The sequence below is a fragment of the Nilaparvata lugens genome, chromosome 3 (genome assembly GCF_014356525.2).
Source record: "Nilaparvata lugens isolate BPH chromosome 3, ASM1435652v1, whole genome shotgun sequence".
In the NCBI taxonomy this organism is placed as follows: domain Eukaryota; kingdom Metazoa; phylum Arthropoda; class Insecta; order Hemiptera; family Delphacidae; genus Nilaparvata; species Nilaparvata lugens.
Window position 1 is genome coordinate 61,017,017 of NC_052506.1, and position 13,319 is coordinate 61,030,335.

The window sequence follows — 13,319 nt, forward strand, 5'->3', positions numbered from 1 at the left end:
AAATTTACTGTCGTCCTCCGGAGGCTACGACTCGCGTCATCGACTAGCACCTCTTTCCGTTGTGGCCCAATGTCAGTTTAACACCCGCTTCCATTAATTGTTTATCGACGATGATTTACACGTGATTGGCTAGCTGCCAAGACAATGACCACCCCCAACCCCATCACCATCAGCAATACCCCCTTCTCCCCCTTACAGTCAGTAGAAGAGCCACGCAGTCTACCCATCTGCATTCAACATCCAAGTATATGCAAACAGCACTAGCGAAATATTTCTGCGGATTAGCGTTGCCATTCTCCAGTTCATCCTCACAGTAATTTATACTAAATTATCAGCCACAACAGCAGCTCTGCTCAGCCTGCTAAGAACGCAGGTGTTAAGAATCCGGGAGTTGCTCGCTGAGATGCTAGTTTGTCAGATAAATTAGAGAATTGCATTGAATATCTACACGGAAGATCAGTTTTCTAGTGAATTTATGATTCAGAAACTTGGACGTGCCCAAAGAGCTGGACAAATAGGTTTTGTAATTCATAGAGACGAGCGCTGTATCATCCAGACCCCAGAGACTATCTCTGGATCAACAATGCTGCTTCGTGATATTTGCTTCTGCTTGCTTGGTAATTGTGGAAACCTATAGCAAAACATTCCAAGTCTTTCAAACGTACATTCATCATTCTGATGAAATTAGAGGAAAAGTAAGAAAGCTGAAAAATTATGAAGAAGGTGTAGTATTAGGGCCTCATATAGTTAAAAAATTATGAAAAAGTGGTAGTATCACCCTCATAGCTGTAGAATAGTATTTCATCAATGACGACAAAGTTCTGACAAAAAGTTTATTAGTTTCAAATTATTCTCTTACTGAAAATGATTTTTCTTACTGTTTGTATTTATTCGGTAAAAAACTCCAACGAAATTCTTTCTCTATTACTAATCCTTCAACTTTATCACTAATGATCAACTAATCGACCAAGAGTTGTAAATTATCCAAAAATATAAACATATCTATGAGAACTGCGAAATCATCATGGCTTGAAAAATGGAGGAATTCTTGCAAAAAAATGTTCAAGCCGGGTGTGTCGAGAGAAATAAGATTGGAACTACAAGTCAACCATGATTTGTGTAGAAAATATTCCACATTTCTAACATGAATGGCTTGATATAATTCAACATAATATGATACAGTCGCAGCGTAGCAGCCGGTGTGTGTGGAAAGTTGTTTTGTGTTGAGGCCTTCTCAAATATTTATTGTACATATTTGACATGTGTGTCACGTAAACCAACAAACAAGGTTGCAGGACATGTGTCGTCGTGTGTGGTGATGGTGCTCCGATATTAAAGCTACCCTCTTGCTTCAAATGAAAACAAATTCCAGCGTGATTTAATACAGAAAAACAAAGATGTAAGAAAAGAGAAAGACATATTCGAGGGAGACTGGATATTGTGGATAGAAAAACAGGAATAAATAAAATGCAGTCAGGTAACGTGTCCAATATGTAGTGAGACCCCACTTTTTTCACGATAGCCTACTCAACAAGTATGATAGCAATTTACGTATTGGTAAATGATAGGATTTTTATTGCATCTCTTCAAGTACGTTTTTTAGACCAACAATCAAGTATTCAAAAATGTCTCCACAATTCTATCAATTCAATTTATGAAGCGATTATAAGCTAATTATAAAAGCTTTGTGATATTATGAGTAACTTTAAAATATTTACTATTGCATAGAGCAGTGTTAATATGAATAACTTATTCATTGTACATTGGTGAATCATACAATATATTGTACACTGGTGTATTGTTTAATGCAAAAATAAAAATGATCACATTTCAAATTGTAACATTTTCAATTTACAAAGTTTAATGCATTATAACTTTGATAATACAAAGAAATCAATGGTATTCTGTTTAAAACAAATACCACTTTTTGGTGATTGATATGGTAATAAACCCTTTTCAAGGATGTAAAACTGTAGCCTAACTTTGATCCGATACATGCTTGGAAACAGGCATTGTGATTCACACCCATAGAATCAAATCATCTCACAATTTTATAGGATAGGATAAGACAATCTAATTGTCAATCGAGTATGGATGGTTAGAAATGTTGTTAGATAATGGTGCAGGTTGAGCTAGCATTGTTCAACGGCACCATTCTCATAAAAATATTATTATTCAATTGAATCACTATTCCACTAAGGCATGTACGGTATTATATTAATTATTACATTTAAATGCATTTCATTCATTCCAGTTTTTGGTTTTCTGGGCTGTTTCAATTTATTTGTTTTTTTATCTCATGCGCTACAGGCAGTAGTTTCAGTATTGTTTTAGCAATCTTAATCACCTAGACTAGACTCACAGCTTTTATTTTTATTTTTTTTTTCATACAAGTTTATTTTTATTTTTGATATTTATTATTTAAGTTGATAATGTTTTTACCTTGTTAATTATACTTTGATTATCTGATCACACAACTGGATACGTGATCAGTATAATTTCTAAGATACTATTTAATTTCTACTTTTGTAATTTGTAATTTGAGGAGGAAATAAATTCATTTATTCATTCATTTATTCATTTAATTAAAAAGGATATGTTTCAAGCTTCTGATAAGTTTTTTTGCAGATCAAGTTACTCCAATGCCAAACATTTCAATAGACTTCTACAGTGTAACATCAATCGGTCATAAAATTTGAGCCGGAAACATGTGTCAAGCAATAATTTATCGGAAAACGAGAGAAACTAGTTATAAAAACCTATCAAGAATGTGGAAAAAAATCTTCGGGAATATTTTATAGCTGTGGTTTCTCATACTTCATAAAGGTATCTTCACATTTCATAACAAGTTGTATCTCATTGGCTTATAGAGTGGTAGTGTGGAATAACACAACGGAGAATATTTTTTATCACTTTTCAGTGGGATGCTTCTCAATTTAAAGAAGGAAGATGATAATCAAGCTTCTTCAGTCTACTATTGTCATGAGCTTATAACAGACCTGTGGGGAGAATCATTAGGAACTTGAATACGGCATGTACGTATAATTCTCCGCTAAAAATGAAGTTGTTAGGAAGATCCAGTCCTATCGCAGGTTTCTTGTTTTGTGATGAATACGGAAGATTGCGTTGATAGCAATTTATATTTTTATATTTCAAAATTACCAGTGAATTGTTATTTTACATACATCCCTTGTATATAGTATAATATTAGACAAATACGCTGATAAAGTATTCAGTGTATAAGAAATAAATTATTGTCATTATTTTGACGTAAAGTAGAACCATCGTTGACATGCGTGGTGCACGAGTCTCTATTATAATATTCACTATCATGGATTGGTTTATTCATCGACTGTTTTATTTCATGCTACAGATAAATTGAGAAATTAACATGTATGCACACCATGTCGATGTGAAATTCTACAAAAATGCGATGTCGTTATAATTCTCCCACAAATGATACTAAGCCTTCCCGGTGAAATCCAGTTTGTTAGAAAACTGCGAAACAGCCAAGCACCGTTCGCGTTCAGAGTTGTCCTCGTGGAGCACGTTTGGAAAGCCTATGGACGTCGTCGGATTTCCATTAATTTTTAATTTGCCTGCAACGGCGCGTATTGACGCTTAGGTTGTAGCGGACGTGGCAAGCCAATAACAAGCCGTGAAACGCCCTAGCCTTGTCGACTAATTCCCTTTTTTATTCAGTACTTTGCTACTTCCCCCCTGACTGGCCCCCTCCGCACAATGATCCGATGAACACCAAACGTGTCAACCCTCATCCTATCGCAGCCATCACATGCCACCCACCGCCTAATTGGCAACCAGCGCTTCTGGGACAACAACAAAAAATCCACATCAAAACTGGATGACGTGTGGAATAAAGTTTGGCTGTTTGTTTATTCCCGAATGATTAAAATTGCAGAACACTGCCAAAAGCCACCAATTACCGGCCAAACATTCAAATTGGACAAGCTGATTGGAATTCTTTAGTCTTTGTGCGCATTGATCAGCATATTCACTGTCACTTGTAAGCAGATACAACTGTTGGGGTATTGGATATTGGAATTGAGATGTAAATATCATTTAGCTTAATTATAAACTGATACAACTCAGAAGTCATTAGTAAACTGATCAGTTCCATATCAACTATAAACTATGCTCACGATCACATTTCATGTAATTTGAAAACAATTTTTTTGATTTATTGAAAAATTCGGAGATTACTACTCTTATGTGTAGGTGAGATCGAAAAATAAATTGCGTTCAAATGTAACCGTCTAGCCTTTGTCCCAGTTTGTCACAATAAAATTATTTTCAATGCCTAACAACGCTGTACTACCAACATTTGTGTTAAGGTTTAATTTTTTCAAGATAAGGTACAGGTTTGTCTTATCGAAAAAAAACAAAAAAAACCACTCAATCTCATGAGCGATCAGCTCGTTTGATTAGACTAGCACGTGAAAATTCACTTACTGTACTCAAATATTCAAGCATAACATGCTCAAAATAATTCATTGTAGTTGCGTTATCATTATGAATAACCAACAATTTTCCAAATACGCATCATAATTTGCAGAATAATATTGCAAATATGAATGAGAAGCATTAAATTGTTCTAATAAAAATAACATGATTATATAGTACAAAAGTTCAAAAATTTATTTTCGAGATTTTGGTTCTTAGGGAATCCTATCTTTGTTCTAGATTTTTTTGCTGTGAACTTAAATTCAAACTGTTGAAATAAGGAGTGAGAATAGCACTGATGTGTGTCTCCTCACACAATTCTGCGGAAAGATTATAGAGTAAAGCAGTGAAAATGTGTTTTCAAATTTCCATGTCAAACTGGTTCCTTGGTTGTATAGTGGTGCAATAAAAAATAAACTCATCCACGAACTTTGGAAAGCAGATAGGTTGGGTGATTTGTTAATAATAGTTCTAATTCGCCTAATACCTGGGTATACTGTTTCTAAAGGTGTAGTATGTAATCTAACGATAATAAGGTGGAAGGTTTTATCGTAAGCAACAATCTAATATCAGCTAATTAGTTGAACAGTTTAAAACTATTATCATATTCGAAAGTATGTTTCCGATGGGACCGGAATTAATCGAGATACATTTGAATATTAAATGACTCATCCACATCAACGGTTATTCGATTATATTACTGGGTGTGAAAATTGAATAGGGATAGATGAACCAGGCGCTTGTTTTTGCTGGAAACATTGTTTTCACAATAAGGGAGAAGCCACGATCATCCAGTCAAGATAACGGGTTTCATTTTTCAATCTAGAAATTAATTCCGCCTCCAGGAAAATGTTCTGTTGCAAGATATTTCAGATATGGCTTGTCTATTATAATTTAATAACAATCTTTGAATGTTGATTGTTCTCCAATACCATATAGACTCAACAATAATGGCAGTACTACTATGTAGAGGGGAGGGGCTTTCTTCATTGCGTGGTGGTCTCCATTCAAACACACTCTCAGGATGAAAAGCTGTGATTATATATGTACTCTGGACTGATCAAATGGCAGGTGAACAGGCAAAGAGACAACTGATTCATGTCAGTATATAATCACTGTTTCATGATTACATATTGATTTATCTCAATATTATATTACAGTATATTCATTTATTATAATCTTTATTGTATACTATTTACATTACTACTTTATCATATGTATTCAAGTGTCTCCACACAGGGTAACCTCCTATAGGGAACACAAAATAACAATCAATGATATATTTGCATTTTGGGATGTATTTGTTTGTTTTTATCAATTTGAATAAAGAATGAAGGCCATACATATGAAAAATATAATAATAGATTACAAGTAGGTAATTTTTCTCTCTAAAATTGTACTTCTTTTTCTCTCTACGCAATACTTCAATATCGAAATTAAAGTTATTTTTAGAACTTTGAATATCATAAAACCTTCAGATAATGATTTCGTTTGATATATATGTAATACTCTATAACTCTGATAAGTGAAGCATCTATTTCATAACAGTTGCTGGATGATTGTACTGACCTGTCCATTCTTGTCCATTTCGTTGTTGGTGAGCTTGACCTTCTCGAAGGAGACAACCTGCTTCCTGAGCTGCTCGCCGGTGAAGGGGGAGTCGGGGTGCATGTAGAGGCGGCAGGGGGCGGGGGGGTCCGCCTTGCCCGCCACCAGCCATGACGACCGATGGTAAGCATATCGGTAGCGCTTGTTATCCACGGGAACAATGTCCATCAGCACTGCGTACCTTTGCTCAGGTCTCAGTCCGTTGAACGATACTCGAAGCGTCGGGAACATTCGCCTGCAACAAACCAAGTAAACAGATCAGCACTATTATCATCTGATTAAAAATTATTATCGATTCATATAATTTCAATTCAAGTCTGGAAATGAAATAGTTTAGTTAGTTGATGCCTCAATTTAAATTCAAGTTTAAAAATAATATAGTTTATGTAAAAAGCATGCTGAAATCAGATTTCCTAATTCTCGTGATAATTTATCTTGTTTGCATTTTTTTCACTCTCAGTTCCATTCATGTTGTATTGACTATATAAATGATTGATTCATTACAGGACACAAGTATACATGGAAATATTCCAAGAATGTTCTGCATATCAGCTTACTGAGTGCGGATGTAAGGGTAATGTATTCGATCTTCATGATCTTGCGAAATCAAATTTCAGATTTCGCATTTCTATAATGAATTCTCCCAAAAACGATAGGAATTGGAAAATGTGGGGATACTGTATTCATTGTTCAACTAATATATGGCTTGTTGCTTCAAAAATGATCGTGACGCAACAAAACTAGAACTTTATTGGGTGAACCAAATATGAGAATCAGTGAATAATTCTTGAAATGAGAATAGTGGAAATTTTTGCCTAACAAGGAAGGTTGCAAACGGACTTCTAATAATAACTCAGAGCATAATGGGCAGACCACCGTCAACCATCATCAGTTTATATTTCTACGAATGTACATAATCTGGCAAGGACAAGGGATAAGTCTCGACCGAGAAAATCTTCTTATGATTCCTGGGAGTGAGATTATGTGTCGCTATAACTTATAAAAGCTTATAGAAGCGTCGACAGTACGAGGCATGTGATTTATGATACGTGAATGTTATAAATCAGCCGGTGATTACCTGTGATTGTGGTTAGTGGTGGATGGGTGGTGGGAAAGGGGGAGACGGTAAGTCGGAGGTGTTGGATGGTTTCTGGTTACATGGCGTAGCAAGCACGGTCATTCTTGAAATGGACAAGGTCCAGTTCGGCCAACAAACTGCACATAAGGTCAAATGGATAGCATCAGTATCATTTCAATTCTCAACAACCTTATTTCTCATATAATGTTTTTATGGAGAACACCTGTCAGAAGGACGACAGCAATAGCTAGGACTGTATAATGAAATCGCTTGAATAACTACGACACCTTTCACCAATCACTCAAACACTCGTTTAACCTTTACCAGGCAATGATATCTGTCGAAACACCAATTCCATCATTCAACTTGGCACTTACAATGCGAATGCTGCGTTATGATTGGTATGTGGACTCACTGCGTGACGTTTATCCGAGTATGTGACTATACTTCAAACTTCAAATGTTATCAGAGCCTACAGAGCGTTCAGATTTATTAATCAACATGGGAGTGGGCCTGATTACACAGTAGAAACTATTTAGTATGATAGCAAGTATCGTTATTCATAGAACTGAGTTTACTATGATGAAATTATAATTGAAAGTAAGTTCTTTATTATCTATTCTGAGTTTTCATGGAAATGTTAGCTCAAAGAATAAATTTTGAATTTATTAATGTCGAACATCAGGTAACATATATGCTACTAGTCTAACATCAGTGTTACTATGAGTACAAACAAACATTAGTGTTACTATAAACAAGTATTACTGGAACTATGAACTATCAAAAAGTTGTTGTCTGCTTGTCGGATGGAACAGAAAAACAGCCAGAGTGGCTCGAAACCACCTTGTCAAATTTTTTAGATGGCCGAGCGTCACTTCTCGACAGCATTTGGTTAATTTCAACCGTTGAAATGAAACGCTGTGCCCGAATTCAACCCGGCTTTGTCCAACTGGATTAGGGACACGGCTCCGACAATAAATCCGCTGGTTAGCCGTCAAGATACGCTATCAGACGTCATCTGTGGTGGTTAGTCTACTCGCTTGCACACTGTGACAACACCCATCAACCCCCATAGCAACGGATCAAAACATCGGATGGAATTTGCGTTGTTGCTAGATGGTTCGACAGCATAAATTACTATTTTTCACCGGATATCGACGGACAAACCCTCGAATTTGTAAACGTGTAATCGAAAAAATTGACATCACGTCATCCCAGTGTGGAATATATCGCTGGCCAGCGGCCAACCCCTGCGGAGTTCCGTGAACTGTATGCCTGCCATTCTTGTCGTCGTTGTACGGTATCAACCGCGCGCAAAAAAATTCCCGATTCGAAAAGGGTTAGGGAAGCGATTACGTGAATAAATCACCACATGTAATAGGCCGCCACCCACCAACCCGCGGTAACACTGGTCGTCGGTTGCCGATTATTTAACCGCGCTTTCTCGTTTAAGTGATAAAAACGGCAACAACGCGCCAGATAACGCGAGCACCTCCCTGCTTCATCCAATTAATCCACGGTCCGGAAGCCGCGCTCCGATAGCAGCGACCCCCGCGGCAGTTTTCTGCAATTTTTCCAACACGTTAATGCCAGATATGCTCCACCGATGTCGATATTTCGTTATTCATTATGAATGCTCACTTGCGGAAATGATTCAAGAATCATGAGTTTATTCTGCACAGTAGTTCTTTATTTAAAAGTTATTCTATAGAGATTCTATAAATACATATTTCAGCTCATAAAAAAGGGATCTTCGAGTATAGAAATGTGAGGAGAAGGTAAAGAGGATAATGTAAAATATTGTTTTATAAATTATACTCTTGGATAAATACTTTGTGTTGAACATGTTACCTACTCTGCCCCTGCACATATATTTTATCAGGTGGCATACGCTATTTTAGTGTTGTTATTATTACTCTATTATTAGCCAGTTGCCTACTCTGCCCCTTCCAACTTCCACAAACACCAATATAGTAGTCGATCATAATAACTTTATGCAACATTATAAACTCTATATAACCTTCAGGAATAACGTATTAGGGTAAGAATTGGAAAGTTTCTTCTCAACTGCTGTTCCTTATCATCCCATCCCAACGAATCGATTCTTCACAAAATGGTTGAAAAAATAAAAAAGGTTTACTAAGGGGAGCAACGTATTCTATTGGAGCATTGAAAAATGTATTGCATTATTAATTGATAAAAATTAATTTTCTCTATATCTTGTATTATAAAATTATGGTTGTTTATGTAATTTCACTTTAGAATTTTTGTTATGTTCCAAGTATATCTGACACTCAACGTTAGTAGACAGTTAGTCTTTCTACTAACTTTGTCTGACACTATCAATGTTGTCAAGTGCAGGGTGGTAGCTCGAGTATGCAACTTGCTCAATGAAGAATGTTTTTTTTTTTTTTAATTAATTGATGAACAGTTCCACATACTGAAAACACTGTATAACCAAAGTTATCACCTTAGATACAACTCTGCTTGTCTGTGGTATTACTAAATGTAATGTTTGATGGATCTAGTGTCTATTGAAGTTTGTATGTAACGCACTATTAGCTGGATGCACAACTTGCAATATTTCAATGAAAATGTAGAAGCTAAACAGAGGCAAGGCGAACAGAATACAATGGGCGACGGTAGCAAGGCTTGGCCGGCCGGACTCTGCCTGTCATCACACTGGCCAGCCAACTCTACTAGAGTGGCTACTAGAGATCAGAGATCATAACTTATCTATTTTATTAGTTACAGAGACTCTCTCCCCCTCTCATCCTCTCATGCTCACCTTCATTCCTTTCATCTCATTCTTTCCTTATTTTCTCCTTTCTCAATCGCATTGTTTGTTCACTTCTTAATCAAAATACTATTTTCTTCTCGCCTTCTCATTCTCTTCCATCCTTTTTGGTGCTGTACCATAATATCATACCCAATTAGATCTTTTTATATTGTATTTATTCTTAATTACAGTTCCATTTCAATCTCTATCTTTTCTATTTGAATCTGTATGAAACACAATATTTATCCATTATAATCCAATTCTATTCTCATTTTAAATTTTGTTGTATTTTAAACTGTATTGTTTGTGTTTTTGTGAAAAATTAAGTTTTTCCATTCTATTCTAATTCAAGAGTTCTGGCTTATCCTCTCAATAAATGAGTTGCTCCCGTAAATCCTCATGAATTGTTGAAATACAGTATCATACTGAATGTATCATGTACTAAATTGCACATTATTTTCGACTAGCTACATTCATTCAAGGATTTATCTTTCTTATTATGCAGATTAAATGCCTATTGGAACAACCGTTTTTTTTTCAACCAGAGTGTGGATTTCCATTCATGATAGGTAGAACAGTATAAATCCAGTATGAGCAGTTGGCAGGGTTGCCTAAAAATATGAAATTTAAGGTAGTAAAAACGTATTCCGTTCGCACGCGATGTTGTGGATGGCTTTGTCAGTAGTGAGGAAGCTAAGAAAAGATAATAAATTTCACTCAGTGTGGAAAGAAACGGAGATAGGAAGAGTGTGAGCTGGGTGAGGAGGGATCAAAGTTTGGTTATGTGGAGGAAAATCTAGCGCAGGATAGAGTTTGGCTTCTCGAGCCGCTCGCTACACACTCCATTTGAAATCGATGATTATTACCTACTAACCAGTTTGCCTGCTTTGTAATTTCGCACGTTCCGAAAGCCGGCTGACTCAGATTGAATGCTGCCGCAATAACGCCTGTCTTCGTTCAAAGCGCTCTTCTCTACACACTATCTCCTTCTCTGTTTCCCTCCTCACTCCTCAGCTGCCATCAAGTGTTGATCTCTTTTCTTCGCAACTGGAGAGCGAGACGACCACAACTCCGAACAGCTTCTTAATGATAGACGAAAGAATTCAACTTTCCGATCGACTTGGGAAATTCAATTTACTCGCCTGCCTCCTCCTCAGCGCGTCTTTCTATCTCTAGTGCAGACAGCTTCATTCTCAGCTGCTGTTTTTTTATTCTACTACACGAGCAAGTTACTTGGGATCATAACTTAAAAGAGTCATTAAAATATTCAACACGTTTTATCATAATCTCTTCATGCACTCAATCTTCGTCATCGAACCTGAATCTAAAAACCCATCATATTGAAATTTATTCTGTGTTTTGATTCTACCATTTCTACTTCTCATTCTCATAATTCTTTTAATCTCTCTCTCTCTCTCCTTCCCCTTGTCATCTTGCCGTTCCCCACTCTCCCCACATACTATAATATTGTTAACTTTCACATTATTTCCTCAAGTATTTTGTTTTCCTTCTCGAAATCATTCTAAATAGGACACTATCCATGAAAATCTATCATCCCACATTCCCTAAATAAAACTCTACTCATGCCATCAGAAATATAATACTTATATATTATTCTTAGTTTGAAAAAAAATCGTAGTTTCAGGTATATCCTTATTTTCCAGTGGACTTCATTTCAACATAACAGCAGCTAGAAATAAATAACTGTAAGATGATCTACGATTGAACATGCTGAAGAACATTACCACAGTAAGTGAGAACAATTTATCATAGCTCGGAAATCATCAACAGTCCAGTTAAATAATTGTTGTTAATGTATCTCTGGCTCCCTCGTATTTTCACTCATCAAGCTTCTTCACGAGTAACAGAGATGATTATCTTGCATTCTGCTCACTTCCTTTGTTTTTCAACCAAGCATTCTTGCTCGTGTATTATTTATAATATTGCGTGGACAGTCGTCGACTTATTCACCTGTCTCTCTTCTAACCAAACTCAGGCCTCAGGTATGACTGAGTGAACGTCTTCAGAGTCAGATGTTCCAAGGCATGATCACGCTGCAACCGAGACAACACGACTCTCTAGTTCACTCACTCTCACACTCTCTCGCACTCCTCAACACCTGGCTTTGGACACGTTTCTTCATTAAGAACCTGATACTTTTGGCATCAAAATATCCATTTCAGGAATTCAGAGACAATACCTCGAAACTGACTCGATCAAGATTTTTCTTTCAAAACATAAATTAAGATTCTTATGAGAAATTGTACGACTGAAGACGTTTTATTTGAAATTCCTTCCCATTCATTTTTTTCCCAAATGCATTGATAAAGTTCATTTACAGAGAATCCTGAAGCTGTATCACCCTCTCCCCAAAAACAGATAAATAAACCATAAACGGAGCAATTGGAATTGTAGTATTTCAAATACTCCATTATTGAGTCGATTATTGGGATTTGAACTCTCAAATCAACCAGGAAATGTATAATCAGCTTCCAATATCATTATTTTAGATCGATGTGTCAATACTTCAACGATGTCTATCTGTGGTTCGTTACTGTGAAAAGGAGCGATAACTTACTGAATGGAACTATGTGAAATCGATCAGTCAACGCTGATTGGAATAGATGACCGTTGAACATTCCATCTGAAGCAGCACATTGAACGTGATAGGCCGAGCAGTTATCTCATCAATGACGGTCATTATTTGACCATTAAAGTGCAGAACGAAGGCGATTCGAGTGGCTCGTTCATCATTCGGCATTCAATAAAAATAGATAGTAGCAGGAAACAACAATACCGATGAGTTTAATCATGGCGATTCATTGGGAATAACTTGCTAATAATTTTGTGATATTGCACAGAAGAAATCTTTGCTGAGGGAAAAGTGGATCTAATGGCGTCTAATTCGCCCCACTTCGTCATCGGGAGAACTTGAAGTAGCGTAATTTTCATAGCGGTCGGCGTTGTTAATGGAACAGTCCAACAACGCCTTTTCAAATTGCTCTCTGTTCAATGTCCCATATTAGCATATACTACTATACGAATTCTATACCTCTATATTAACACACTGCGCATATATATATACGGATCGCGTGTTATACCCAACATTATTCTCTTTATTTCTTCAACTCGTGCACGCGTGCGTATGCGTGCGTGTGTGTTTGTGGCTTCCCGTGCCAGTTGTAACTTTTACAATCAGCCAGTTGAAGTCTCAATTGAAGCCGCATTGTTCAAACATTCAGGTGCGTTTCAAAATTACCTTCAAATCAAAGTACATACTCTTCAAATTACAGTTGCCTATGTGAAACTATATCTCGGAATGGTGGATACGTGTTGTTTGAAAAACAACAGGAAATGTAAAATCGTCTAGAAAAGCTGAGAACTCTCTCAACT

General features: G+C 36.5%; 1 protein-coding gene across 1 annotated transcript in view; it reads right to left on the reverse strand.

The window, feature by feature from the left end:
- The window catches only part of LOC111046344 (T-box transcription factor TBX20), an 87,446-nt gene that overhangs the window by 14,143 nt on the left and 59,984 nt on the right, over positions 1–13,319 (reverse strand). Inside the window, exon 3 of the mRNA XM_022331870.2 lies at positions 6,031–6,304. Coding sequence (XP_022187562.1) covers positions 6,031–6,304 — 274 coding nt within the window. The remainder of the gene's footprint in view (positions 1–6,030; positions 6,305–13,319) is intronic.